General features: G+C 49.6%; 12 protein-coding genes across 12 annotated transcripts; 5 read left to right on the forward strand and 7 right to left on the reverse strand.

Annotated features, from left to right (window-relative positions):
- Positions 1 to 633: 633 nt before the first annotated feature.
- N7508_000391 (uncharacterized protein) lies at positions 634 to 1,560 on the forward strand (the record flags this gene model as incomplete). Its single annotated transcript, XM_058458476.1, has 3 exons — positions 634 to 922; positions 987 to 1,480; positions 1,540 to 1,560. Coding segments are annotated over 3 exons (804 nt in total), but the record flags the coding sequence as incomplete, so codon positions are not given.
- Positions 1,561 to 1,962: 402 nt separating this feature from the next.
- N7508_000392 (uncharacterized protein) lies at positions 1,963 to 2,250 on the reverse strand (the record flags this gene model as incomplete). Its single annotated transcript, XM_058458477.1, has 1 exon — positions 1,963 to 2,250. One exon carries the CDS (start codon positions 2,248 to 2,250, stop codon positions 1,963 to 1,965), a length of 288 nt encoding a protein of 95 aa, XP_058324699.1.
- Positions 2,251 to 2,450: 200 nt separating this feature from the next.
- Positions 2,451 to 2,630, reverse strand: N7508_000393 (uncharacterized protein; the record flags this gene model as incomplete). Its single annotated transcript, XM_058458478.1, has 1 exon — positions 2,451 to 2,630. The coding sequence occupies one exon, from the start codon at positions 2,628 to 2,630 to the stop codon at positions 2,451 to 2,453; it is 180 nt and encodes a 59-aa protein (XP_058324700.1).
- Positions 2,631 to 4,251: 1,621 nt separating this feature from the next.
- On the forward strand, positions 4,252 to 5,529 carry N7508_000394 (uncharacterized protein; the record flags this gene model as incomplete). Its single annotated transcript, XM_058458479.1, has 1 exon — positions 4,252 to 5,529. One exon carries the CDS (start codon positions 4,252 to 4,254, stop codon positions 5,527 to 5,529), a length of 1,278 nt encoding a protein of 425 aa, XP_058324701.1.
- Positions 5,530 to 5,586: 57 nt separating this feature from the next.
- Positions 5,587 to 7,195, reverse strand: N7508_000395 (uncharacterized protein; the record flags this gene model as incomplete). Its single annotated transcript, XM_058458480.1, has 5 exons — positions 5,587 to 6,302; positions 6,359 to 6,574; positions 6,626 to 6,758; positions 6,845 to 7,000; positions 7,082 to 7,195. The coding sequence occupies 5 exons, from the start codon at positions 7,193 to 7,195 to the stop codon at positions 5,587 to 5,589; spliced, it is 1,335 nt and encodes a 444-aa protein (XP_058324702.1).
- A 997-nt stretch (positions 7,196 to 8,192) lies between these two features.
- Positions 8,193 to 9,910, reverse strand: N7508_000396 (uncharacterized protein; the record flags this gene model as incomplete). The annotated part of the gene is made up of 2 exons (XM_058458481.1): positions 8,193 to 8,226; positions 8,283 to 9,910. 2 exons carry the CDS (start codon positions 9,908 to 9,910, stop codon positions 8,193 to 8,195), a joined length of 1,662 nt encoding a protein of 553 aa, XP_058324703.1.
- Positions 9,911 to 10,309: 399 nt separating this feature from the next.
- On the reverse strand, positions 10,310 to 14,353 carry N7508_000397 (putative cytosolic regulator Pianissimo; the record flags this gene model as incomplete). The annotated part of the gene is made up of 3 exons (XM_058458482.1): positions 10,310 to 10,511; positions 10,565 to 10,725; positions 10,775 to 14,353. 3 exons carry the CDS (start codon positions 14,351 to 14,353, stop codon positions 10,310 to 10,312), a joined length of 3,942 nt encoding a protein of 1,313 aa, XP_058324704.1.
- A 530-nt stretch (positions 14,354 to 14,883) lies between these two features.
- N7508_000398 (prephenate dehydrogenase (NADP(+))) lies at positions 14,884 to 16,872 on the reverse strand (the record flags this gene model as incomplete). The annotated part of the gene is made up of 7 exons (XM_058458483.1): positions 14,884 to 15,039; positions 15,112 to 15,243; positions 15,295 to 15,894; positions 15,961 to 16,109; positions 16,180 to 16,291; positions 16,341 to 16,401; positions 16,778 to 16,872. The coding sequence occupies 7 exons, from the start codon at positions 16,870 to 16,872 to the stop codon at positions 14,884 to 14,886; spliced, it is 1,305 nt and encodes a 434-aa protein (XP_058324705.1).
- A 368-nt stretch (positions 16,873 to 17,240) lies between these two features.
- Positions 17,241 to 17,862, forward strand: N7508_000399 (40S ribosomal protein uS11; the record flags this gene model as incomplete). Its single annotated transcript, XM_058458484.1, has 3 exons — positions 17,241 to 17,310; positions 17,360 to 17,432; positions 17,550 to 17,862. 3 exons carry the CDS (start codon positions 17,241 to 17,243, stop codon positions 17,860 to 17,862), a joined length of 456 nt encoding a protein of 151 aa, XP_058324706.1.
- A 574-nt stretch (positions 17,863 to 18,436) lies between these two features.
- On the forward strand, positions 18,437 to 19,894 carry N7508_000400 (AAR2 splicing factor family protein; the record flags this gene model as incomplete). The annotated part of the gene is made up of 1 exon (XM_058458485.1): positions 18,437 to 19,894. The coding sequence occupies one exon, from the start codon at positions 18,437 to 18,439 to the stop codon at positions 19,892 to 19,894; it is 1,458 nt and encodes a 485-aa protein (XP_058324707.1).
- Positions 19,895 to 20,201: 307 nt separating this feature from the next.
- On the reverse strand, positions 20,202 to 21,520 carry N7508_000401 (branched-chain amino acid aminotransferase, cytosolic; the record flags this gene model as incomplete). The annotated part of the gene is made up of 3 exons (XM_058458486.1): positions 20,202 to 20,375; positions 20,437 to 21,041; positions 21,106 to 21,520. The coding sequence occupies 3 exons, from the start codon at positions 21,518 to 21,520 to the stop codon at positions 20,202 to 20,204; spliced, it is 1,194 nt and encodes a 397-aa protein (XP_058324708.1).
- A 1,073-nt stretch (positions 21,521 to 22,593) lies between these two features.
- N7508_000402 (PaaI family thioesterase) lies at positions 22,594 to 23,260 on the forward strand (the record flags this gene model as incomplete). The annotated part of the gene is made up of 2 exons (XM_058458487.1): positions 22,594 to 23,190; positions 23,246 to 23,260. The coding sequence occupies 2 exons, from the start codon at positions 22,594 to 22,596 to the stop codon at positions 23,258 to 23,260; spliced, it is 612 nt and encodes a 203-aa protein (XP_058324709.1).
- Positions 23,261 to 26,133: the final 2,873 nt, after the last annotated feature.

Consider the following 26,133-nt stretch of genomic DNA (forward strand, 5'->3'; position numbering starts at 1 on the left):
TCTGTTCTTTTTACGGTCAAAATACTGGATATACATCGCGTTCCTTTCTCGAGCTTGCTAGCTTGCTATATGAATATTGTTGCATAGAATTCGCTGCATGGAGCGACCCATCGCTGTTAGATATTGATACCTCATACCCCGCGAATGAAACCTTACAAGATCATCTCCAATATTCAGTAATTTACATCGTACAGTCTAGATCGAACGTCATAATGATCGGTCCCATTTGGATCAGACAACCCAACCTTCTTTTCATTTGTGTTTCAATGTCTTTGTATTCCAACGAACTACAAATGATTACATCACACTCCCGCCTCCAACAGTTCACACTGAAGTTCGTCCTTCCCTCGCTCTCGCTCTCGCTTTGTTGCCAAGACACCCGTATATCAGCCTCCCAACAGCCGTGGATAGAACCAATGCCAATACGATAATACGAACATATATAAACCACCCTCTCACCTCATCAAACCACATTACCTCTGAAACAAAGTCCACCCCAATACTTTTAATACCATCTACAACCCTATCAGTTGATTATACCCCAGGCAATCCCTGGCATACCATTCAACGACCATGAGATCCACCATAACACTAACACTAACCCTCCTAACCCTCCTCACCACCAATATAGTCATCGCCACCCCCGATAACACCGACAACAGCAATAAAAACACAATCTTAAAACGCACCCCAGCACTGAACTATATAGGCTGTTACTCCACGAGTGAAAACCTCTCAAATCGCACATCCCACCTCTATCAGAGTTTCGGATGGTGCCTGACACAATGTCGGAAGAATAATGCCGCCACTTTCGCTCTGAAAGGGTATGAATGTCTTTGTGGAAATGCTCTGCCGCCGTCTGAGGATATGGTTCCGAAGAGAAGATGTGGCACTGTTTGTCCGGGTTGGGTAGAGGATACATGTATGATCCCTTTTTTTTTTCTTCTTTGGTGCATTGTTGTTGATGCTGATTAATTGCTACGCAGGTGGTGGTAATGACCTCTATTCAGTATATACAACCGGTCTACCCGGCAAAGATGGCGTCGCAGTTGATGCGAACTCAGCTTCGAATTCAACTTCCAGTTCCACTTCGACGTCGGAGTCAACTTCAACCTCGACTTCAAGTGCTGAAACAGCCTCGTCAGCTGATAACAATACCCCCGCCAGTGACTATATCGCAGACGACACGCAGAACAGCAACAATAACATTAACAGCAATACCGGCCTCATCGTCGGTGTCGTCATCGGAGCGTGTGGAGGTGCAGCGGTTGTGATTGGCGCTCTGTTTTTCTGGAGATGGCGAACCAGGAAACAGGAAGCTCAGAAGACTGGAGTTGATAGTGCCGGTGATTACTGTGGTGATTTCGGCCACGAGGTCTCGAGGGCCGATTCTCGGTTTGATGGGGATCATTTGGCTGAGTGTCGCAAAACTAATGGGAGTATTGATGACTTGGGTGATTATTCGAGGAGGATTTTGAAGGTATGTATGTTTCTGTGACTTTGCTTTTGTTTGGGTATAACGTTGAATGCTTTGACTAGGTTACCAACCCTGATCGATGACCCGTGGATAGCAATACGAATCTTTATCATGACGAGTGACGGAAGGCCTCTTTGGGTACTTTTGACTATTTGATCCTTTATTTTGGATCGATTTCTGCAAGCCTTTGATTCTTCTAGCCATTGCCCTTTTTTGACGCGCACGTCGACTTCTTCGGATGAAGTGTACTAACCTGGAAACACATAACTATCAAAAATAACCAGCTGATGTCAAAGCCACAGGTGAATAGTGATCGATTTGGGTGGAAGTAGAATATAGAATGCGAACATTTTAATAGAAGAGGTCTCCAGTCAGCGTTTTGCTCTCCTTTTCTTTGGGCGGTTAACAACGCACTATCTTGATATAACACAGGAGACAGCCCGATTCCTAGTTCCGTTGTCGTTGTCCTAGCACGCAGGAAGATGTCAGCCAACATATTCTCCATTACCTCCAATCTCTGCATCACTCTCCTCTTCTCCGACGCCTAGACCTTTAGGGTCCGGATGGCAGAAGGTATACTGAGTAGGATTCGGATCTGTCGTGATAAACGCCCACGTCCGATCATTTCTATCTACCATAACCGTAGCACCGATATTATTCTTGCACGAACTAGTCGAAATGAAACTCTGCAGGTCCGCGGTGACCTTCTCAATAGCCTGACCCTTTTCCGGATGAACCTTGCACTGCCACGGATCCGGACCAGCTACATGCATATTGATCAGGGAGTGTTTGGGCCTTGTGTGGCGCAGGGTCCCAGGAGCAAAGTGCCGAGGCCACTGTACAGGCTGACATAGATAAAGTCTTTTTCTTGAGGCCTCTGTCGATTCAGAACATGATATGTACACCAAGGCATTGTTTCAACGATTCCCATTCTGGGATAAAACACTTTACTATTTCTCCCGAATTGATCCAATCAGTCACTCCTGTCATAGCTGCAATGAAAATCGGTTAGGATGAACTGTTGCAGAATGGGGTTTTCTTCCGATTCGCTACCGATCGCTTCGGCCATCTCGGCCGCCTCGTATAGCCATCGACCGGCTCGAGAACAGTTGCCTAGCCTCGCAGTGATCTGAAGCGTCTGCGCATGTGACATGGTTCCTGGTCTCTGAACGCTTTTGGCATCCCGTAGGGCTCTAGAGTCAGGAGGATGGTTATACGCCAAGAAGCGTGGTGAGATCATCACCAACCAGATCGAGAGAGTTTGGCTCCGGGCTATGCCCAGAGCCGAGGGAAGAACCTTGCTTGAGATGAAGGCTGTTTCTTTGAATTTCCATCCCGACTTATGTCACTTACGAGTGCTACGTCGGAAGGTCAGCGCTGCGGGCGTAGGAGGGCCGGCTTCTCTATTGGCTAGAAAATGATCCTCAACATTGCTATGTATCATGGTTCAACTACATTCACCTCGGACGATATGCGAGTCCGACATGACTTTCCCGTGGGCATGTTTGGGCGTTCCGCCACAACCGTCCCACACTACGTCTGCATTTGCTTTTTGCATCCAGAGTCAAAACCCATCTCGTTCCTATTCCCGAAAATGAGAACCGGCAATGAGACTAAAATTGATGACTACCGTTACTTCATTGCTAGAAGTAGGTCTTCGTGATGAACAACTGACAGATGTTCTTTGCGACGCCTGAAATAGCCCCAATAAAACATGCTGACTTCCACCCAAACTTGCCTTCGATTTCAGACCATATGTTCTTCAAGATGATACGTGAAATCACCAAAGCCTTATATGTGCATAATATCTAAGAATACCGTGTCTAGTCTATGGACTCTGGTACACTCCAATCGGCCAAGCCATGGCTGTAGATGCTCCAAAGGAGTATTTTGCTCGTCAATCCATTGGTCCTCGGAGCTGGATTGATTGGCTTTTGTGAAGTCGTCGGATCTTACGAGAGGATCATTGTCTTTCTGACGTTACTGGATGTACTATGGATCCATTCACATACCTCATTGGGGGTTCCTGGGAGAGGCCCTGTGGGATGCTCCTGTGAAGTGTGCCGAGAACGAGTGGATCAAGATTGATTTTTTCGAAAGCCAGACCTGCGCTCCTGACATGGGCCCTTTCATTGGGTCTGCAAGGGCATATGTGCGTGATGCTGCCTCCACATCCTCGTGCGAATATTGTCAGTACGCGGTCGGCTCGGACAATGCACCACAGTTCATTCCGAAGGCTGAGTATTATTCGGGGGGGGGGGATAGAAGCTTCACCTATTATTCTGCTTGATCCAAGTTACCTGTTTTGTTAGGGATGATCCGCTGATATATCTTGTACAGATTGACATGACTGCACTCTTCTGTGTCACGACCTACACCTGCGTTTCCATCAGGATCAAGCTTCGCAGCAAGAAGACCAGAACTGCTGCAGCTAGACTTGTCTGTCCAATGCCTTGGTTTCAGGTGATCAGGCTCCCTGAAAGGTTGAAAACTTTCACTTTCGACTGTGCCCTCTTCCGACCTTTCATGTCCTGGTTCCTTTGTTATCTCCACTCTTTTGACACTGCTGTCTCTATTACTGCTGTAATTCTCAATGAGAATTTAATAATTGTGTCTTCATCTTTGTATAATGGAACTGCCTTCTTTCCACTATGGCATGCGTTAGTTCTGCGTGGTCCAAGGCAGACGGATTAGTAATCGAAATTGCTCTTGGCTGCCCGCTTCTATGTATAACCCCCACACCTCCTTCTCTTCTACAACCTCCCCAATACAGCATGAAACTTTTCGCCTTTGGATCCAATGGATCAGGCCAACTAGGAATTGGCCACACGGAAGACGTCTCAACACCATCTCAATGTCTTTTTGAGACAGACGTTGCAGAAACAGCCACAGCACAACACGAAAAGACAACTCTTACCGATATCCTCGATGATGATATCGTTCACATCGCAGCAGGAGGGAACCATACCCTCCTCATGACGAAAAGCGGAGCTGTCTATGTGGCTGGTTGTAATATTGACGAACGTTGTGGTCCACAATATCAAGATCAAGACGAGGATGGGAATATATCCCATTTTCGCCGTTTCATTCTCAAAGATTCAACTACCGGATCTGAAATTTCGACGTTCAAGTGTGTTTCTGCGACTTGGGAAGGGACTATTGCTGTTGCATCTACCCCACAATCACAGACCCAGTTGTTAGGGATCCCAGAACCACAGGACAGAGTCTACATAACCGGGCTCTCCCCTAAAGGAACTCTAACGCATGATACAACAACCCCAGTCCAACCAGGGACATTTATATCCGATTTTCCACCCAGGGGAACAAGCATTACATCGTTATCGAGTAGTATGGCGCATACAATCGCCATTCTCTCAAATGGGGATGTATACGGCTGGGGTGGATCGAGGAAAGGTCAACTCGGTGCTGGGAACCGTGGTTCAAAGATTGTCTGTCAGCCACGCAAATTCGATGTACCATTTCCTGTGAAGGGTGGGGTCTGTGGACGGGAGTTCTCGGTTGTCTGGGGGAGTGCCGGGGATGTTTATGTATTTGCTGATTCGGGGATGAAGTGGGGGGTGACGGGAATTCCAAAGGTTTTATCGGGGCTTTCAGATTCAGTTGGAGCTGAGGACGTGTGTGGAGGGGCGAGAGGACATATTCCTTTTGCTTCGGCTGGTATTGGGGCTAGTTGGCATGGTGTTTATGTACATGTTGCTCCTGCATCTGCTCCTGCATCTACTCCAATCCTAGCGCCCGGCTCCATCATAGCATGGGGCCGCAATGATCGTGGTCAACTCCCACCCCCGACCCTCCCATCAACTGCCCACCTCGCTGTCGGAAGCGAGCACGTCCTCGCACTCTTAGAGCATGGCCAGGTGGCAGCATTCGGATGGGGCGAGCATGGCAATTGTGGACCGGATACAGATACACAAGGTAATGTATCGGGGACATATAACATTGTTCCATTACCTGATACTGTGAGCGCTGCTGGTGAGCGGGTCATTGGTGTTGGGGCCGGGTGTGCGACCAGCTTTATGCTTGTGTCATGATCATAGCAATGACCACTAAAAAAAATGCGAATAATCAGCACCGAGCGTACCATCCCCTCAATCGAAAAGTCCCAAGTGCCGAATTTGAGATAGACGCTGCGTAGGCGGCAACCCCGTCTCATCTTCAGGTTCTTCATCCTGCCTCGAGAACGCAGGCTCAGTATCGTGCAGCGAAGTCCCGAAAGCATCCTGCGTCCCAGACGCATCCCACCCCAGGATATCCTGTGGCTCTGCTTCTTGCTCATTCATCTCATCCCACTGTCGGTCGTCATCAGCAGGAACGAAAAGACTATCGAATTCCATCGAAGGACCAGAAGCAGGGAGTCTCTCCGACCCAGCCCGCTGAGAAAGATTCTCTTGCGTCGATGATCCGTTCAGCGGACGAATGGATCGACTCCGCCGTGGAGGCGGAGGCATCTGCGTACTCGGCGCCGAGGGTCGAGTCCGAGCATGACTCGAGACTGGGATTGGAGCGGGAGTTTGTCGGGGGATGGTAGCGCGTGATGAAGTCAAAGTGTCGTCGATGTCTGCTTGGCCGCGGGTCATGATTGTGAATTCGGCATTCACGCCTTCGAATTTGTATTCTAGTTGCAGAGGTTTGCAGGGTCGTGTGTAGCGTGCTGTTACGGTTACGTTCGCTGTTTCTGCGTGGGCGATTATTGCTTTGAAGTCTTTTAGGTTGATTGCCACGTGCATGTTTTCTTCGACTATGTAGTCTTGGAAATCGCGTTTATCGGCGGCGACGGAGGTATGAACTGGGTGTTTGAGAACTTCTGCTTTGGGTTAGTGGCGGAAGTTAAACAGAAGAGGTAGACAGATGTATGCATACCTTTGCCTTCCATAATCTTTGTTGTAAAACTCGTGAATACTGCCCTGCTTGAATCGGAGTACATGTCTAGCTGCTCGGCTGATAGGCTGAAGTGATCGATAAGCTGCTTTATAAACTTTGGATCGGCTGCCCACATGCTTGTAGCCTTTGATTTGTCGAAGACGGCATGTTGGATGGCAGCTGGCTCGTAAGTGAGCTTGTACGATTTGATCACACCTAAGCATATATCAGCAAGAGGAAACATGACGATTGCGAAGTGTGTCTTACCGAGTCCACATATCATCTTCACCGTCAGTCGACATTCTGTCTGCTGTGAATCTTCATGGATTTCCATATCACAGCGTTCCACGGCTGTATCTTTGTTTCTATCAATTCTCCCACGGAAGATAGACAGAAGTGCCTACATCGCATATGAGCATCGAGTCAGAAAGGAGATATGTTATTCACGGACTACGCTGCGAGCATGTGCAATGAAGTCTCACTCACCTTGATATAAATTTGGCAAAAGAACCGGTCTAGTAAACTACTTCCACTGCGACCATCTCCACGCGCACTGAAGGCATACTTTTCAAAGAAAACCTCCTTCTCAAATGCGAAGGATGCAAAGCCCGTCTTGGTGGAATTGAGAGCACTTAAGCGGAGCTGGGGAGCAGTGTTAGCCAAGAAGCACGGATCAAAAATTTCCGAACATTATCTCAGAGAGCACAAGATGATATAACGTACAACATCTGGTTCTGCTTCGATGGCGACTGTTTCGCTGAATTTGGCTAGACATATCAAGACGTCGTGGAGCTGGATCAAGGCTGCCGGGCCTAGTGATAGTGAGAGCGAGGTCATGGCTCTTTTGGGGTTGTTCGGCTTGGCTTGGCTCGGGGTAGATTCTACAAAGTTGGCTTTGTCTCAAATTATGAATAATATGATCAGTTTTGTCCCATGACGCGCTGTTCGCTGCTCGTGGTTGATTGAAGGAGAAGACGCGAGCAAAAGACACGAGATTATGTAAGCACTTTACAGAGCCGCGAAGCGTACAACAATGCACATGGCGTTCTGTTGCGTTACTTGGAGAGCATATTATTGCAAGGCTCATGCTATGATCATGCAGTACTCTCTAATGCTATTGTGTACGGGTGAGCAGCCGACGAAACAAGTCTTCTTATGGACGCAGAGATTGATATTGTAGTAATTGACTAGCGATATGTACATGGCAACCACAATAGATCACCACAGGTATGACAATGAAAAGGACAGGAGAAAGATCGTATCGGTTCGTTGAAAAGGGGTATAAATGATTGTCATATGACAGAATTAACGAAAGTGCCTTTCATCGTTTTTGGGGAGTGGAGATTTCCAGATTCACAGACTACTCAACGGTGGTAGTCTCCGGGGCAAGTGGTCGTACGTTTTGTTCTCCAGCATTGGCATCAGCCCCAGTGTCTCTGGCTGGACTTCGAGTTTGATTTCGCTGGGGCAAGGGCTGTGGAAATTGCATTTCCAGAATACGACGTCTGCGTCGCCCTGTTCTCACAACTTGCAAGAAATTTACACCAACCTGAGCGAGGAATATGGCCACGAATGCACCAATCACAAATGTTTGTGGGACATATGTTTCATCTTTTTGCTCTTGCTGGCCAACTTCCCGGGGATAACCATCAGGATCAGGCATGTACGAGCCCGTCTCAAACGTCGACAATCCCGAAGTACCGAAAGAAACAGAAATCGAGAAAGAGAATGGCGTGAATGACGTAAATACATTCGGCGAGACAGATGTAAAGAATGCAGACAATGGTTTCAATAGCAGAGGAATGATGCAGAAGACGAGGAGGGGAACGGATAGTCACAAGACAGAGTATAGCGATGAACGGGTCGACCTGTGTAGAAATGTTAGAATCAAGAAGCTAAAATCGAGGATAAGGCATGAACCCACCAGTCCCGCGCTTCAAGTTGCCTTGCCCATCTTGCCGAGATTTTGAGTCTCTCTCGAACGCTGGTTGCGGTGAGAATCCGGTACTTCTCTTCCTCGGAGATGGGCATGATGCTGGCAAACCACCAAGGAAAGCGGGATGCATCTGTGGGAATGGGTCCATATGCGAGCATAACCCGCGGATGCAGCCAAGGTGCACCTGATCTGCGCTGGTTGGTGAGGAATTCTCTCGCCGTGAGGAGAAGCTGCTGAGTTGACATAGAGTCTAATGAAGGCTCAGCGGTATTTCCTTCGGGTAAAGGCTCTGTACTTTCTGCAGAGGTTTCCATCGACTCGAGCCGCTCTTCCTCTGCGAGTGAGATATCATCCACGCGCTCTGTTTTAGCAACATGATATCCATCAAGCATTGAGGAGTCAAGGATTTTGAACCGCGATATGCCTGTAGCCACCACGAGACTGCGACCATCTGGAAGCAGCTCATAGCGTTCGATCATCAATAGTGTCCCGTACTGCATAAATGGAGCATTCTCGAGTTGTCCTGGCTGCGTCCGGCTGCGGCGGTTCACCATGACCATGCCGAATTTTCCGTTTCCATTTTCGACCACCCGTCGAATCATAAGCCGGTACCGAGCCTCGAAGACATGAAGGAAAGTGGGCATCGTAGGAAATGACAGCGTACACACGAACAAGGGTAGATTCTTGTCAAGGTCGGTGCCCATCTCATCCTGGGCAACAGTTTCCCGCCGAGTTGCAACCTGTTCAGGGAAGAACTGATCGATCAGGTGCGCTACAGCCCTATTCATAGGCTCTTCTTTCAGCGAAGTTGGCATGCCAAGCTTTCGACGACAGATCGGACATAGATCAGTATGATCCAGGACTCGCGCGACACATTTCTGGCAGAAGGTATGACCGCAAGGAGTAGTCATCGGGTCAAGGATAAGCGCATAGCAGACCTGGCAGTCAAGCTCGGCACGGAGACTATCCCGTAACGCTTGGTAGTGCACGAGATCTCGCGATTCTGCGTGTCCATCTGCAATCTGGGGATCTTTATAGACGACCTCAGATGCATCAGAAGGGAGTCGGCCTTCCAGTGCCAAGGCGTAGATGCCCTCTAGCCACCCACGCCGCTTCAAGTGTGCAATTTCAACTCGGCCCTTCTCACTGGATCTCCATAGCAAGCTTCGACCATCATCATTTGAGACGTCTTGAGAGATGTTGTCTGGCCCAGCCAGTACACCCCCAAAAACACCAGCCAGCTTCCCAAGCAAGACATCAACGCCACAATCCCCAACACAATGCTCTCCGACACACCTATCAGTCCCTTCCCAGTAGCATGTAAACCCCTGCTCCCTCCCCTCAGCCACGGGGTATGTAATACCAGTCCGCTGCCGGACCGGGGGTAAACATTCCCGACATACGGTATTGCCGCACGGAAGTCGAAGCGGGGTACGTAAGGGCCGAGCACAGTGGTGACATTGAATCAAGCGAATGACAAGGTGAGGTTCGTCTGTTGTGTCGCTGGGCGCATGCTCATGTTCCTCGGAGCTGGAGATGTCCGAGCTCTCCATTGCGGTCGGGATGGGGTTCTGGTGCGGGGGCGTTGGGGACCCAGACTCGGCTGCATCTTCCATTGCACAGGGAGAATGGCGATGTTGATTTAAATATGGTCGAGCTGATGCTAGTGCATGAGTATTTTGAGAGGTGTTGTGGAGATTGGATTGTTATCGGGGGCGGGTCAACTTTAGACAATCTGATCTGATCTGGCCGAGGTTCAACGCCACATATGTCAATGACACCTTTGACTATTTCTACCAGGGTTATTTATTTACTGTGGATCATATCTCATTCAAAAGGACTCCGCCATGCCATATGGGCACAACAAAAAAACTCAAAGTTTCAAGCAGTTCGAAATTCATAGATTGGGCATGCATAAATCGTCGCTCAGAGTACAAAAAGCTAAACACCCGATCAGCCATCGTGCAGGGTATAGTAGCAAGACAAAAAGCCGCAGAAGAGAGCATTCATGAGGTTCATTCAGAGTTGGAGGTAGCCGAGGAGTCTGAATCCGAGTCCGAATCTTCGTCGAGGACGATCCGACGCAGAACACGCTTGTCGAATAAGTCCAGGGCAAATCGTCGAGCTGGTAATCTGAAATGGTGACTTTCTAGGATGCAAAGAGTTTTTCGGAAGAGATGGGCTTGGTGGAATCGCTCCGGTTGTTTGGATTTCAAGCTGGGATGGTAAGTAAATGCGAGCAAACCGGCCAAGTAAATTTGCAAACATACCCATGAAGATCTGACGCAGCTCGTTTGGAGAGCACGGTATTGCCCATGTCCACGATCAACTTGAGGACCTTTTGATTAACGGGGTCAGGGTCCGTAGTAGCCTCCTTGAGCTTTTCTGGGGGAGTGCGTTTCGATTCGGAATTGTAACCGGGGAAAGAAATCTAGACAAATGAGTATGACGAGCCAAATGAGATGAAATATGATACCCACCAAGAACAACTTCCGGAAATCGGTAGGAAGACAAAGACCCAGCGAGTCTCCCTTTTGGTCCACGCCAGAATCCCAGCCTAGTCCTCGCAGCACCTTAAGTCCGTGCCGGCTGCGAGAGATTAATCCCAGAACGAAGAAGGCGGTACCTCGCATGGTGAGTACTCCTGCACTTGTTGCTATTTCCACGATTCGTTCAACAATCTCTGCATCAAGGAATGGCGCTCCCAGCTCCATTGAGCCGACATTGCCAACAGCCCAGAGACATCCTTTAGCCTTGAGGAGCATTTCGTTCTCTTCCTCATCCAGCCTGAAATCGCGAATCGTCCAGGCAAATTCGTTGAAGTGGCCCGATTGTTCTAACAGCTTGCAGCCCTCGGCAGTGCGTGCAAGTTCGCGATAGAAATGCGGTGGTACCAACCCAATATCCTGGAGGTCCACCAGATCTTCGGGTGCAAAGCTTCCACGTCGAGGTTGTTCAACATAAGCTCGGGAGAGCGCAGCCTCAACGAGGCCAACGTAGGTATCGTTGCGGCCGAGGAACCAGTCGTCCATTTCTTGGGTGATATAGTCAAGGCCGTCCAGGTAGTGATAACCAACTGAAGTCGACAAGAACCGGAGTAATAGCGGCGCGCCGATTTCACCCAGATGATCGAGAGATGGCCGGCACTTGACCACAAATTCGAGGTAATCACGCTGGTTACATGCCTCTTCCAGGATCTTAACAGCGACTTGGCAAACAGTGACTTCGGGATCGTAAAGTTGAGTCACGAGAAGCTTGACCACCCATTCCGCATTTCCAATCGCCACATGAGGGGATAGTGAGACATCACCGACGGCATACTTGCGGAGAATTCTGGTTGCGAAGATCCGGATCTCCTTGGAGCCAATTGTCAGGGCCTTGGAAAGCATGACTCGAAGATGACTCTCCCGACTGTAGTCCATATTTCCTAGCAATGTCTGGATGAGATCATTGCGATCTCGCAGCTCAATGATATGGTAGAACATGTTAAGCATGTGCCAGCGCTCCATCATGAGCAATCCATTTACATCACCACTGAGTGTTCCCAACATCGCGAAGTAACCGCCACTCAATGTGGACGCCATTTGCTTTTGAGAGAAGAGTGGGGAAGTAGAAGTCAATCCACTCATGCGATCCAGCTGCGCTAGACACTCTGCAACCTGACGAAGGAACTTATTTTCGGCCAGATATTTGGTACCTTCGGGGGTCATGACCAGAGTGCGCATGAGAACGCAGCCAGTTCGGACATAGCGCTGGTTCGGCTTTGTGTTTGGAATCATGGCGAATCGGTATTTGAAAGGTCGATAGAATCCAATGAGTCGTTTCATGAACTTAGAGCCTTTGATTGCCTCATCCATTCGCTTTGAATTTGTGAGAGGGCCCTCAACCAGACGGTGAATCAAATCCCATTTCCACTTGGTATAGTTCACGGTGTTAAGAACGTGAGTCTCTAGAATGGCATTGCGGAACTGGGTCTCGTCCATGGCAGGGCTTAGTTTGTCCTTTCCCTGCTCGCCGGGAATGAGGGATAGAGAAGTTGATAAATCAGTCACCATGTTGTATCGGCCCTGCCCACTGGGATATCCACCGGAACGAGCCAATGTTCGGTTGATGCTTTCGATTTGGAAGATTGTTGTAGTTGAGAGGTCGTGGTTTTCAACGTCAAAGTTGACGGCTGGAGGAATAAGATGAGGAAGCACTTGTAGCTTCGCACTGACGGATTGTGGGAGGGAATGATGCGCAAGTTTGAGTACCTCCGTTAATAGTAGGGTTGCCTTGCGTCGGAGAGAAAGATCTGTTTCATCTTCAATGACATCAGAAAGAGTCTTTGCAAGCCCTGCCTCGACCAAGCCAGCCAAGATGAGAGTAGAGAAGTGGGCTGTCAGGTCAAATCGGTTGCTATTGGTGTCAATGAAGGTACGGGAAACCCTTGGGTCGGTATCAGAGCGCAGGTTAGAGACTCTGCCATAGGTTGTGAGCCTCCTACCTGCGAGGAAAGATGATGACCAGGATGGAGGCTTGATCCGCAAGGCGTCGAATAATAGCTCCATGATCAGGTCCCGGGCTGTGGGGTCATCGTAGTGAAGCGAGTCGAGGAGAGAACGCAACGGTTGCGAGTCATGCCTTGCAAGGATGACCAGACCCGGCCAAGTCTTCAGCATCGCCGAAATGGCCTTAGCTGCAGTCTTTAATCGTCCACTACGCAGAGAATCCGATAATGAATCAGTGAAAGGCGTTAGAACGGCTTCTAGTTCTGATCCTTGCAAGAACTTTCTGCTGCGCGGGGCGTCCACTACATGCAGGAAACTTGAGATCAGACTCTCCGAAGCACCAAAGGTCCCTTCTGCCAGCGCATCGTGTAGGGCAGCGAACCCGCCAGCCGAAGCAATCAGTTCGGGGTCTTTTACCAATATCTCGGCCAAGGTCATGATCGAGATGCTCCGGAGACGATCTTCATGGTGCTCGGCAACAGCAACAATAGTCCGCACAATGGCGCGCGAAATCTCTCGCACGCCGTCCTTGACATCCAGGAAGCCTCGTACGAACTTCAAAGCTTGTTCCCTTTCAATGCTCGCTTTGCTTTCTTTGACAAGGGACAGTATCACAAGCTCATCGGTATGCAGTGATCGGATTGTCTGCAAAGACTTGCGGTCCGCAATAGCATACCGTGTCAATCGATAACCAGCAGCTACTACTTCTTTGCTGTCGCTCAGAAGCATCACCTGGACTCGGAGACCAAATACAGACCATGCAAGATCATATTTTAATGTAGGGTGTCGTCTGAACAAATCAACTAGGCTGTTGGCACGTTCAACATAGAAATCAGGGGACATTCCTTCAATCTCCAGCGCTTGAAGTGTCTCCGAAAGCACGTATGTTGGCGATTCCATATCCGCCTCTCCATAGTCTTGTTGTTCTCCGTCCACTGATCCGCCGGTGTCTTTGTTGCGAGATGGTGAGCGCATGGGACTGCCTCGGAAGAGACTAGAAAGGCGGCTGCTGCGTGGGGGGGTTGAGGCCGGCGCCTGCGCACGTAAGAGTTCCTCTTCCAGCTCATGCTGCAATTCGACCAGTTTGCGGTTGGAAGAGCTCAGCTCTGACTCCACCTTAATTCTTTGGTCCTTGGTTTGTTTGAGTGGTTTCGATAGTAGCGCCTCTAGCATGTTCTCGGTTCCGGTCTTGATCTTGGTTTCCTTCGCGATCTTGCTCCGAAGGAAAGCCTGACGCTGTTCGGTAGTGTGTAGATCCTCCTCGCCAATCGATCTGCTGGCACGTCTGTTATATTGGCCATCTGGCCGGGGCGTGACACTGCGGGAGTTCATGCTTTTGAGCTCCGCACTGAAGCTGCCTGGCCCGCCAAACGAGGGTGCCAGCGACCCTCGCCCGCCCATATTGCTGCTGCCTCCAGATTCGGATCTCCCATTCCTTCCAGTCCGCGGGGTACCATCGTTCCAGCTGCCATTTGCTGAGTTGTCATCATGGCTGAGCGAAGAGCGTCCATCCACCAACGCGCGATGCTGCGTCGACGCGGAGAATGCTGAGTTGTGCCCGGAAGCCATGAAGCTCCATTTAGCCGCGCAGGCTTCGCTTTCACCTATCGCAAGTGTATCCGGTGGTGTATGGCTGCATTGAAGTCGCTTGTTTCGGAGCAGAGCAAGGGTTCCTGGGGAAGCGTAAGGGAGGGGCGCAGTCACGGGTCGCACTGAAGATCAGAAGAAGGCCACGGTCATGCCCGCTGATCAAGCAGCAATGACAGGTGGGAAAGCGAACTTAATCAACACAGCAGTGATCGTCAACTACTCCCACTAAAGATACTCTGGTTCAGTCTGATCGAGAGAAACAATGATGACTAAGGTACCTTAACCCCGGCCTGGGGCACGTGAAGACACAGAATTTCACCGCATGATTGTTGCCTTCTACTGAACTAATATCATATTTGCTATAAATGAACGACAAAGGCTGTTGAAGCACAAAATCATGGATCTCAATTTATCCCCAATTCCCCCAGCCTTGAAATTGAAAGAACCTCGGCTTTACCATACACCGAAACAATGCAATCGCAAGAATATCATACACCCTCATCATTTCATTACTTGTTAGAGGTCGTTTTCTCTAGGATGGTCTTCATCATCTGGTTACCAAGAGTGGCAGCCTCAGGGAAACGTGGCGCGAAGTACTCGGCAATGCGCTCAAACCGGTGACGGTAAGACTCGAAGTCGCCGAAGGAAACACAGTCTGACCATGCCTGGAAGTTCAAACAAAGGTTAGCTAGTCTGGTCTTGGCCTGACACAGGCGCTGAGATTGTTCAGAACATACCCGTGCAGCAAAAGTGAATTCCAGATCATCAGAACGGAAAGTGGTGTCGTCAATGGCAGTGTCCAAGGCCTCATTGAGGAGGTCGTCGTTCCGGAATAAGTACTCTGTCACACCCAACCAAAGACGGAAAAGCTGCAAGACATTAGCTCATCACTGGGGACTACTTCTCCATGGACGACGTACCGGTGTGGAACAGATCATATGGTCATAAGGAACAATGCCCAGCTTCGACCAACAGTCAACAATAGCAAGCAAGCTGAGATGGCTGTTCGGGGGCGACTTCTCGCGCGGCCGGTTGGAGAGAGAAAACTGGTCCAAGACCTCATCCTTCAACAAGAGATCCTGACCTTCAGTGCCGGCCTTGAAAACCGAAGCACCTGCAGCCTTGACTCTACGCTTGAGCTCTTCCCGGTGTCCTCCAATCATGAGTTTATACAATTCGGTGACCGACTCTGCGTACTGTCGGATCTGCTGCTTGGCCGCCGGGTTGAGAATGGCGAGTCCAGCATAGACGTGCCACTTGTTGGAGTAGATGCGCAATGTAATGTTGATCTTGACGTTCTCGATACCTCCGACCCAGCGTCCATGCTCCCAAGGGAACTGGTTGTTTGCCTGCCATGCAGTTCCCATACTCAAGAAGGCGGCATGGGTGACGGCCTGTGTATCGGCAGTGATACGGTCGTGCATCTCACCGGTGAGATAGACATGCTTCGAACCGAACGAGGAGAGGATTTCTTCGACGAATTTGAGGCTTTCGTCCGAGGCGCGGTGTTGGATCAGGACCTATATCACGGTGTTACTATTGCACATTTGTGCTGGTCCAGAATGGAACATGCGACGCAACCGTACCAGAGGTTGACCCTGCGTGTTGACTTTGGGGCCGTGCAGCGAGTGGCAGGATACGATCTCTACATCGGCAGGCAGATGTTTGTCGAATGCAGCAAGCTCCGGAGCCTTGCAGGACGTTTGACCTCCGACGATGGCACCGAGTTTGGTTGCTGGATTCAGAGTCAGACTGTACTAGGGCTTGGGCTGGGAAGAGACCAATTGCATTGGTTCGACACATACATGGTCCGTACTGTGCCACGACCTTGTCGATGACTCCAGCCTCTACACTGTACACAATGAAATCGCTAATTCTTGAAACGAGATGCCCATTTGGGAATATGGTGACTCCTTGCTATATACGATGAGCTTCTGAGCGGTATAACCCCGGCCGAGGGACGTACTTGAGAAGCGAACTCTTGTTTTAAAGATTCATAATTCTCAGGTCTGTCACATGCGTTTATCCTTGATATCAAATACCCATGTTAGTAAATTCAGGTCTAGTGGTTAGTGGTCACGGTAACCCAATGCGAATCTACAAGACTTTTCACATGTTAGCAATGTTTTAAAGCAATAGCATGAGTGAAAGCAATAAGAGTGAGGTTGAACAGAATCAGACATAAAAAATAAGGTAGCGTGGTTGTTACATCATCGACAGCAGGGCGGTTTACTATCAACCAGAATGGTGTAATAGCGACAACCAAGCCATGCTCGAGCCAAATGCACTCTAGTCATCATTCGAGAGGGGGTGTGGGGGCGAGAAAAGAAGGGAAAAGACAAGCTTACCTGAAGCATCTCTGGGCCCGTGTTGTTGAAGAACAGGGGGAATATGTCCAATTACCTCCATCCAGCGGCACTCAAGCGATTGGCATACATCTTGCCCATATCACCCATGCCGATGATGCCGATAGTGGCATCTTCCTTAGTGCGACCCATTCCGGCACACCTATATCTGCAATGTCAGACAGCTGGTAGTTCCCCTAGCGTGCCCAATTCGAATCACAATCTCGGAGCTTTATCACTCGAGTTTGAGAAGATCAATTGCAATGCTGAAGAAAGATTGAGTGGGAGAAAGATTTTTTTAAATAGGCAACCAAGCTAATGACTCACCGCCCGTCGGGCCGACTTCTGCCCGTAATATCCGCGGACCTGCGAATTCAGGCATCCACTCGCTTGGTTATGGCCAATCACAGAGCAGACATCACGCTAGGGCACACATCCACTTTTCTCCCATCCAAGTGGGATCGAATTTTGATCTTTCGTTCTCTGTTCCGTATTCCATCCACTAACCACCAACCGTCGCAATGGCCCCCAGCAAGAAGGCTCCCGCCGCCGCTAAGGAGAACGTCTCCCTCGGCCCCCTCGCCGGTGATGGTATGTTGAACAAATTATGAGAATAGGGACGAGTATTAACAATGAACAGGCAAGCTCGTTTTCGGTGTTGCCCGCATCTTCGCCTCCTTCAACGATACCTTCGTTCACGTTACCGATCTTTCGTGAGTATCCCCGAACCAGAATCTCTTGCAATCGACCCAGCCAAAGAAAAGTTGGGAATCGAGCGCGACAGAGCAATATGCAACCAAGAACATCCGACTAACAAGTTTGCCTTATAGCGGTCGCGAAACCATCTGCCGTGTCACCGGTGGTATGAAGGTCAAGGCTGACCGTGACGAGTCCTCCCCCTACGCCGCCATGTTGGCTGCCCAGGACGTCGCTGTCCGCTGCAAGGAGCTCGGCATCAACGCCCTCCACATCAAGATCCGTGCCACTGGTGGTAACGGCACCAAGACCCCCGGTCCCGGTGCCCAATCCGCTCTCCGTGCCCTTGCCCGTTCCGGCATGCGCATTGGCCGTATCGAGGACGTCACCCCCACTCCCTCCGACTCTACTCGTCGCAAGGGTGGTCGCCGTGGTCGCCGTCTGTAAGCGTGTGCGCTTGCAGCTTGGGTCTTTCTTCTCTACCGAGTTCATTGCTTGGCTGGATTGGAGGCTATTTGCGGGCTTCTCTCGCATCTGTGGATGGAATAAACGAGAAGAACGGCATTGATCGCCTGGTCTTCAATTTTTTTCATACGCTGAAAATTTTACCCCCTCGGGTTGGGGTGTTGTATTAGGTAGTCTTTGGCATCTGAATCAATATCTTGACCTATATATCGATGTTTTTGTAGGCTCTATCGGTCTCGTAAAAGCACCTTCGTCGTAGTACATGTATCAAGTTTTCTCCGGGGCCCTGCGGGGAGCTCTGGCGGGGTCGATAAGCCTTTGAAGATGAACTTACCGTTAGTCCTGTTCACGTACCTCCGTCACTTGCTCTTTAGTTTCGAACCCCATCACCCGCAGCTTGATAATGTTTATTGCATTCCAGCTCAATTGCTAGCTTGAGCGGGTATCCAACGGTCCCCTAAACTCACACTCCGCAACCTCATCTTTTCAACTGCGTTCGCGCGCATTCCCAACTCCTACCAGATCGAACCTTCAAGTTCGCATACGATCAACCAAAATGTCAACACAACAACCAACACCAACAATCCTCCTCCCAGACCTCCCCCCCAAAACACTCGTCGGCATCGACCTAATAACATTCACCTCAACCGCCAACTTCCACGGCATCCGCGACCTCCCAACCGGCTGGCACTTCCTCTACACAGGCGCAACAGAAACACTCTCCCTCCGCAGCGGCGCATGGTTCTACATCGGCGACATAAACACTGCAGGCAAAGGGCGCAATGACAACGGACTCGTACCACAACGACAGAAAAATCAAAATCAGAATCAGAATCAGAGCTTCGTGCCGGAAATATACATCTGGAAATGGAGTGACAAATCCGAGTCTTTGCTTTCGTTGAGTGGGGACAGTGATTCTGCGAAGCAGGAGGCCATGCGCTACAAGGCTAACCTCGGTGCTGTTTGGCAGAGTGGAGGATTGTTCAAGTATCGGAGTCGGATTTCGGCGTCTATGCTTGTTAAGCCGAAATCCGAGGGCGAGGAAGCCCAAGACCAGAATCAAAATCAGAATCAGGATGATGATCAGGAACTTGCTTTGACACAGGCCCCGGCTCAGGTTGAAGATGACGAGGAGACGGAGACAAATGGGCGAAAGGATTGGACTGGGTTGACAGATCGCATCTCGCCAGCTCTATTGTCGCGCGTTATCGGGAATCCTGATGTCGATGTTGATGGGCACCCAAGATGGGTATTGACGTCTGCTTCTACGGCTAACCGGGATGCGGATCATATCCCTGGTGTTGATTCACCTGCGGAAGGTGCGGAGGGTCCTGGGGCTGGCGAGGAACAAGAACGCGAATTCGGATTTCTGCCGATTGATCTGAAGCGCACGTGGAGAGAAGGCGCTGTTGGGCGTGAAAGGACAGAAGCTGCGCAGGACCGGTCTTGGGCTCTGGGTGAGCTGCTTGATCGGTATTCGGGTGACGCCTCTGGGGGGAATCAGGTTATTGGAGAGTTGCAGTTTACGTTCCTTATGGTGCTTACTATGATGAACTATTCGTGCCTTCAGCAGTGGAAGAGGCTTCTTGAGCTCATTCTCACGTCTCGGCGGGCAATTCTTGACAGGGATGAGTTCATGGGTGAGGTTCTGCGTTTGCTGGCTTTGCAGTTGCAGCGGTGCGATGATGTTGATGGTGGACTTTTCGAGATTGATGGATATGATGGTGGGTCATTCTTGCGCAAGCTGCTCACGAAGCTGAGACAATCTGTTGATGAGCTTGTTGGCGATCGACAAGATTCCATGGTCAAAGTTGAGCTTGACAAGCTTGAGGAATGGGTGAAGGTTGAGTATGATTGGGAGCTGCATCGCGAAGCTATTCTCCGTCGGGGTATGCTCCAATTGGAGGATGGTGAGGAGGTGGAGATGGATATGGAGGAAAATGATGAAGACGAGGAGACTGGAGAATATGCTCCTATGATAGTCGATCTGGGAGATGGAGATGCGCATGCTTAATCGCGAGGCTAGGATGATGACCCTAGCTTCGGCGTTTATCGATGTACAGTAATTGACGATTCTCTAATGATGCTTCATGTTCAGTTTGTCGACGCATCTACTGGCGTTCTTGCTACCTATTGAACAACGATCTATTAAACCTTTTATGAGCAGTATAGGTTTGGATATATCCTCCTATAATAGTAGAAAAGCCGATCTTTTTCTATGATGCAGTCCGAAATCTATATACAATCCATCCTAACTAACCTTCTTGAAATCATAACCGTCTATGGGGATAGGAACTCATGAGCACATGACGCGTGCACCTCTATTGCTTCTCCTCCTCAATGGTGTAGGCCCAGTCGTGCTCCACCTTGCCGAACATAATAGCCTCGAGCCAAGACTTGATCTGGGTAGCGTAACCAGCAGGCTCATCATTGACACCAAGAGTGCTGATATCAGTGTTCTCATTGCGGATCATAGCAACGGGGGTAATGAAGTACTAGCATAACGTCAGTAAACCCAGACAAACCAAAGAACCTAGAAAGAAAGGAATAACTCACAGCAGTACCAGAAACAAAAGACTCAACAATCCGACCCTCCTTAGAAGCCTTCTCAATATCACTAATAGTCAAAGTCCGCTCAACGGCCTCAAGAGGCTGAAGCTGGCCAACAGGACCGTTAGACAACCTCTCCCGAACAAGCTCCAAAACACTGCGACGAGTCACACCAGGCAGAATAAGCTGGTTATCAAGGGGAGCAGTAACAAGCTCCAGCTTGCCATTATCAGCATTGTGCCAGACAATAAAGAAGTTACTAGCACCAGCCTCGGTGACCTGGCGATCCTGACCGAACAGCCAGAGGATCTGGTCGAAGCCCTGGGCCTGGGCCTGGCCATGAGCCTGCAGGGAAGGGCCGTAGTTAGCGCCGAGCTTGGCATAACCGAAACCACCAGGCCAGGCGCGGATGGTATCCGGCGACGAGGCGAACAGCTTCAGTCCCTTCTTCGGGGGTTGCGAGGGGTCCTTGGGCATCTTGGTGAAATCGGGCCAGGGGACGGCAATGATGAACAACAAGGCTTCCTTTGGAACCTGGACACCCAGGTGGGGACCGTTACCGATGACGGTGGGACGGATGTACAGGAAGGAGCCTGGGTTGGGGAGCCAGCCTGTATCTCATTGTTAGTGACCGTCTATGATAATCCAGACACGCACAGGGCTCTTGGGACATACGGGGACCGTCAATCTGCAGGAGCTTGGCAACAAGCTTCTTCAATTCGTCAAACTTGAATCCGGGGAGCGAGGAGCGCTGGGAGCTGTTGTTCAGACGCTCGCCGTTGCAATCGGGACGGAAGAGACGGAGCTTGCCGTCGTAGCCGCGGTACACCTTCATGCCCTCGAAGCACTCGGTGGCATAGTGCAGCACCGAGGCTGTGGGGGGGATGCTGAGGTTCTGGTAGGGCTTGACCTCGGGGGTTTCCCAGCCCTTGGCTGCGGTCCATCGCACGGTGACCATGTGGTCAGTACAGTGGGAGTGGCTCAATTCCTCGGCGGAACCGGGGAGAGGCACATCGCGCAGGTTGGTAGAGCGAGTGATGTTGAAGTTGGAGCCATCCAGCTCAGCAATATGAGGAGCAACGGAACCCATGGTGTATGTGATCAATTGAAGGTTGCTTTATGGGATGTATCAAGCTGTTGTTTTGGTATGAGTCACTAGTCGTGGGGTTAACCGACGATCCTCCGCACTACAGGGAGGAATTGTGCGTACGTACCTCTTTGATCCTTGTGATTGATGTTTCCAAAAGAGAGCGAGATCCAACTTTCTTATAAAGTTGCGCGGTTTGTCCCGGGAATGCCCCTCTGGTATCAGGGCGGACCGAGAAAAGTTTTCAACGCCGAGCGGGAGTCGCCTCTCCCACGTTTTGGCCAATTGCCACATCTCAAATCGAGTCTACTGTCTAAATTGGGTTGGTTACTTTCTGCTATGACGAATCCCATGTTCCATTGCTCGTACAACATGCCAATCGCAACGCCTTACGCCCTGCAATTGACAAGCTGATAGTCGTTCTCGATCTATAGGCCCACTCGGCCCGGTTGACACCTCCGAGGCTAACCGTCACGTTGTTATTTAAGAATGAAGGGAGATGTGTGAAGAAGACTAAGATCTAGTGGATTGAAGTTGAGAGAAGAGAGGATTCAAATATGTCACTGTGATGGCATTGGCTGAACAAGAATTTGGTGAATCATTCTAGGTTACTGATCGACACTGCTGTTTTAGTTCGCATACATTCCACATTCCCGATGGCTTCTTCTAAAAGCACCTTGGGTAGTACAGGAGGGGCAGATCTTATCCCAGAATACCTAGTGTATGCGTGCCATCGATCGGGGAAAGTAATCTGTATTGCCGGTGGACAACTCCCGGCTATATCATCATACTGCACCAATAATATTTGTCTAGGTGATTTCTCCGACTATACAAGGGGAAGTTGATGGTGTGCAAGATTGAGGTCAGCCCGATCGATTTAACACGTTGCTCCAAAGAATGTATTCGACTGGACCTATGATAGGCTAAGATGATGCAGTCTCACACCGAGTCTAGCAGCATAGCAAATCAAATAACATCCAAACCACACACAAAGGAGATCTCATGAAAATATGTGAAGGACATATAGAGGCCCTCTTTTCCGGTCGGAAGTGGCGATACATTCTACAAACTACACTATGTCCAGTACCAGACTTGCAAAAACGGGAAGTGGCTCTCTCCGTCTCTTCAACCCAACCTACAGAACGAACACATCAATCGAAGCGTTCATCCAAGACCACCCCGTGACCCGCGCCTTGCGAGCCAACCCTAAGTTCACCGAGTCCCGCCCCCATCTCAACGGACCCGCGATGCTTCGAGATCCAAAACTCCTAGCGGGATCCCTCGCAGGCACACAGAAGCTATCAGTACCCCCATATGTGTTCAATGAAACGAATGGCAAACGCATGATCGTCATCCTCCATGTTGAAGGTGATGGCTGCAGTCATCCGGGTATCATCCACGGTGGTCTGATAACGACATTGATAGACGATACTTTCTGCAGATGCCGCTCGGCCGTTCTTCCCAAGCGGGTTGGTGTCACTGCCAATCTCAATGTTGATTTTCGTAAACCCGCTTTGACTCAGTCTTATATTGTGCTGAAGGCTGAGGTGACCAGGATGGAGGGGCGTAAATCTTGGGTGGAGGGGTCTATTGAGACGCTGGAACTTGATGGTGGGGATCCGTCTCTTCTTGCCGAGGCTAAGGCTCTTTTCATACAGCCGAAGGAGACTGAGGTAAGTCTTCGTTTTTTGGGAAAGCTTTGGGTAGAGTCCGAAGCTTACTTTTTAGGGCTTGGGCTTGTAAGATTGTACTTTTCCGGCCCAGCGAGACACGGGGAGTAGTCCTCACCACGGTCGATTTGCAGTTGCTGTGGCCTTTTGCTAGACAGATGAGTAAGTTCACATGAAGGCTTTTGGTTTTACGTGCGACGTTTAGTTGGATTAGAAATACAGAGAGTTTGGATGCAGGAGTTGGGAAATTGATACACACCCTGGATAGATATTGTAGTGGTGAGACAGATCTCATCTAATAGCTCCTCCTAGTGCTCTCAGTTGCCCTGTATCCCATGGAGATATCGTGAGAGTTCAGTACGCGGCCGGAAGAAGAGAAAGTCCATTGCCCCAGCAATCTTGGAGATAGGCAGCCATTCGTTGTGTGGGTGTGTCTAGCCTATCGACCTGTCTGCTCTGAAAAACTGCCAGCGTGCCATCCCCAGTTCAATATGGTCAAAACAATGCATGAAACGGGATAATCAATCCGGGGCTTTTGTCTAGAAACTGTTCAACCCTTCATAAGTGGCACTGTATTAACATTCAGGACCCCTGTTGTATTAATGACGTATATGCAATTGGAAAATCCAATAGTCTTTGTGAAGTCAAGTCCAAGCATCGACAAGTCGGACTCAGTCAGATCCAAGCGACCAGAATGGACCACGTAACAGATGCGAAAGATAAATCATGATACTGCGCAACAAACAATCTATTCCGGGTGCCATGTTAGTAAGCCTTGTAATTTAGAAGGGTTCTGGGGGTCATCACGAGGATAGATGATCCCTACAAAACAGTTGATAATAATTTCAACAACTAGGTCATTCAAAAAACCTTCATATTTCGTACTCCTTATGTGAGCATCGACAAACATGGTATCTCCACGAGCTTACTGTGTACTACGTCAGCGCTGCTGGGCATCCGTCATAATACTTAGAGCAGCAAACAATCCCTGAATTATCACCTGAGTGCACAAGCCTACCGCAAGCCTCGCCACGAGGCATGAAATAGGAAGCTAGGTTGAATATCGGCCCACTTCAAAAGCATCCAAACAAACCGTACACATCAAAGTCTTAAATCACATTTTTCAAGTCAATAATACCCTGATATCAGACCAACCAAGTCAAAATCAAGCCCAACAAGGCCCAATCCTCAGAAACGATCAACTCCCCGAAACAAACCAACACCAACACTCGGGTAACAACAGCGCATTGACCTAGGCGATCCGATGTCCGATCTCGTGGGTGGCTGAACAATATAGCAAACAACGGTGCAACACCGTCCCCACAGCCCTGTTCACACGGACGTCAAACCCAAGATCCAATACCCAATCTCCCTGCGCAGGGAAGCCCCCTGGACAAGTGTAATCAAACGGAACAAAGAAACGAGGGGAACGGGAAAAGGGAAAAGACTAGCGAAACGATCTGCATTATGACCTCAATATTAGGTATACTACTAAGACAGCCGCAATGCAGTCGCGGGCAGTGGCAGCAAAAAGTGAAACACTCTAGATCGGCCTTGGAAAAGCCAGATCAGACGTGTCATGTTCTGAAACTAGAGAAAATCAAAAAGGACATGTGAATAAAGATGCAATATGATGCAAAATATCCAGGGCAAAATTATCAGGAAGAAAAACCCAACCAATACCAACACGCGGAAAAGAGAAACTGAAAATGAAGGGAGTTGGGGGGGGGGGGTATGATGCCGGGGAAAACATACAGCCAACCAGGATTGTCCGGCTGCTTTTTCCGTATATCAGCCCTAGTTTGCCCATGAAGTGCGGTATCGTATAGACGCGGCAATTCCGTGTCTGCAGATCTGTTCGGCTAATCGCTGCAAGACTGGTTTCTTTGTTCTTTCTCTCTCTCTCTCTCTTTTTAGTCTATCTGTATCCCTCGGCTTCATCTATCACACCATGCAAGTGACAAGGGGATTCATAAGTGTTGTTACATCGCAGCTATTCTTACACACTAAAACAGTACTTGCAGGGGATTTCCATCCTGTCGGTAGTCTATCGCTGCCTAAAACACGGCACAAAGAGGGATCTCAGCCGCATGGCCCTGTCGCGGGATTTAGATCCTGGTATCCCCCATGGCTGGGAATATTTCAAGCGCACGAGATCTACTTCCGATGGAAGCGATAGTTTGGATTGTTCAGGTGGCTTTATCGTATTAGGCCTAGTCAGAGTACACAATTGGGCCTGTTGGATCTATATTTTTTAGTCCACGACTGGGGGAGCGGGTGTCCCACAGCATGCAACTAGTGTCTATAATTCGGTTAAAGGCCCGGAAGTTTGCTCCCTATTTTCATTTTGCTTTTGGCTGGCTCTTTCTGGTGTCGGTAAGTATATCTTATGATCTGTGGAGAAACGATGACGAACCACAGGAGTTCAAACGGGCCTGCATAGTCTGAGCAAAGTACCGAATTCACGATGTTTGCGTGAATCACTCAAAATGTACCTCGACCGCTGCGGAAATGGTTTCGTTGCACCTTCAGCTGGTCTTCATAGTGTTCCTGTGCGACCGGCATCGTTTGCGTGTCGCCAGCAAGGGTGTAGACAAGGTCAATCGTTTCAGGTCCCAGCAACAAACTGCCAAGATACTGAATCTCACAGAGGGCTTTCAACATGCAAAATCCGATTGGTCGGGTATTAACCACCAATAAAAAATGACGGAAGAATAATTTGTGGAGGTTTTCAAAAGGAGAATCTGTTTCCAAGGGGGGCGTCTTGACCGCGAGTAGAGAGAGACGGGAATTGGACCATTTGATCCTATATACCCCCAATCACTTCTTGCATGGCAGATTAGAATTCAGGCTTACATCTTCCGGGATGTATATCTGGGATGGAAATTTCGTGACGGTTCTTTTCCCCTGGGCGTTTTACTCCGGCCGATCCACCGTGATTGGGGC

Source organism: Penicillium antarcticum, assembly GCF_028974205.1.
Source record: "Penicillium antarcticum strain IBT 31339 chromosome Unknown utg000001l_segment0_segment0, whole genome shotgun sequence".
Classification (NCBI taxonomy): Eukaryota; Fungi; Ascomycota; class Eurotiomycetes; order Eurotiales; family Aspergillaceae; genus Penicillium; species Penicillium antarcticum.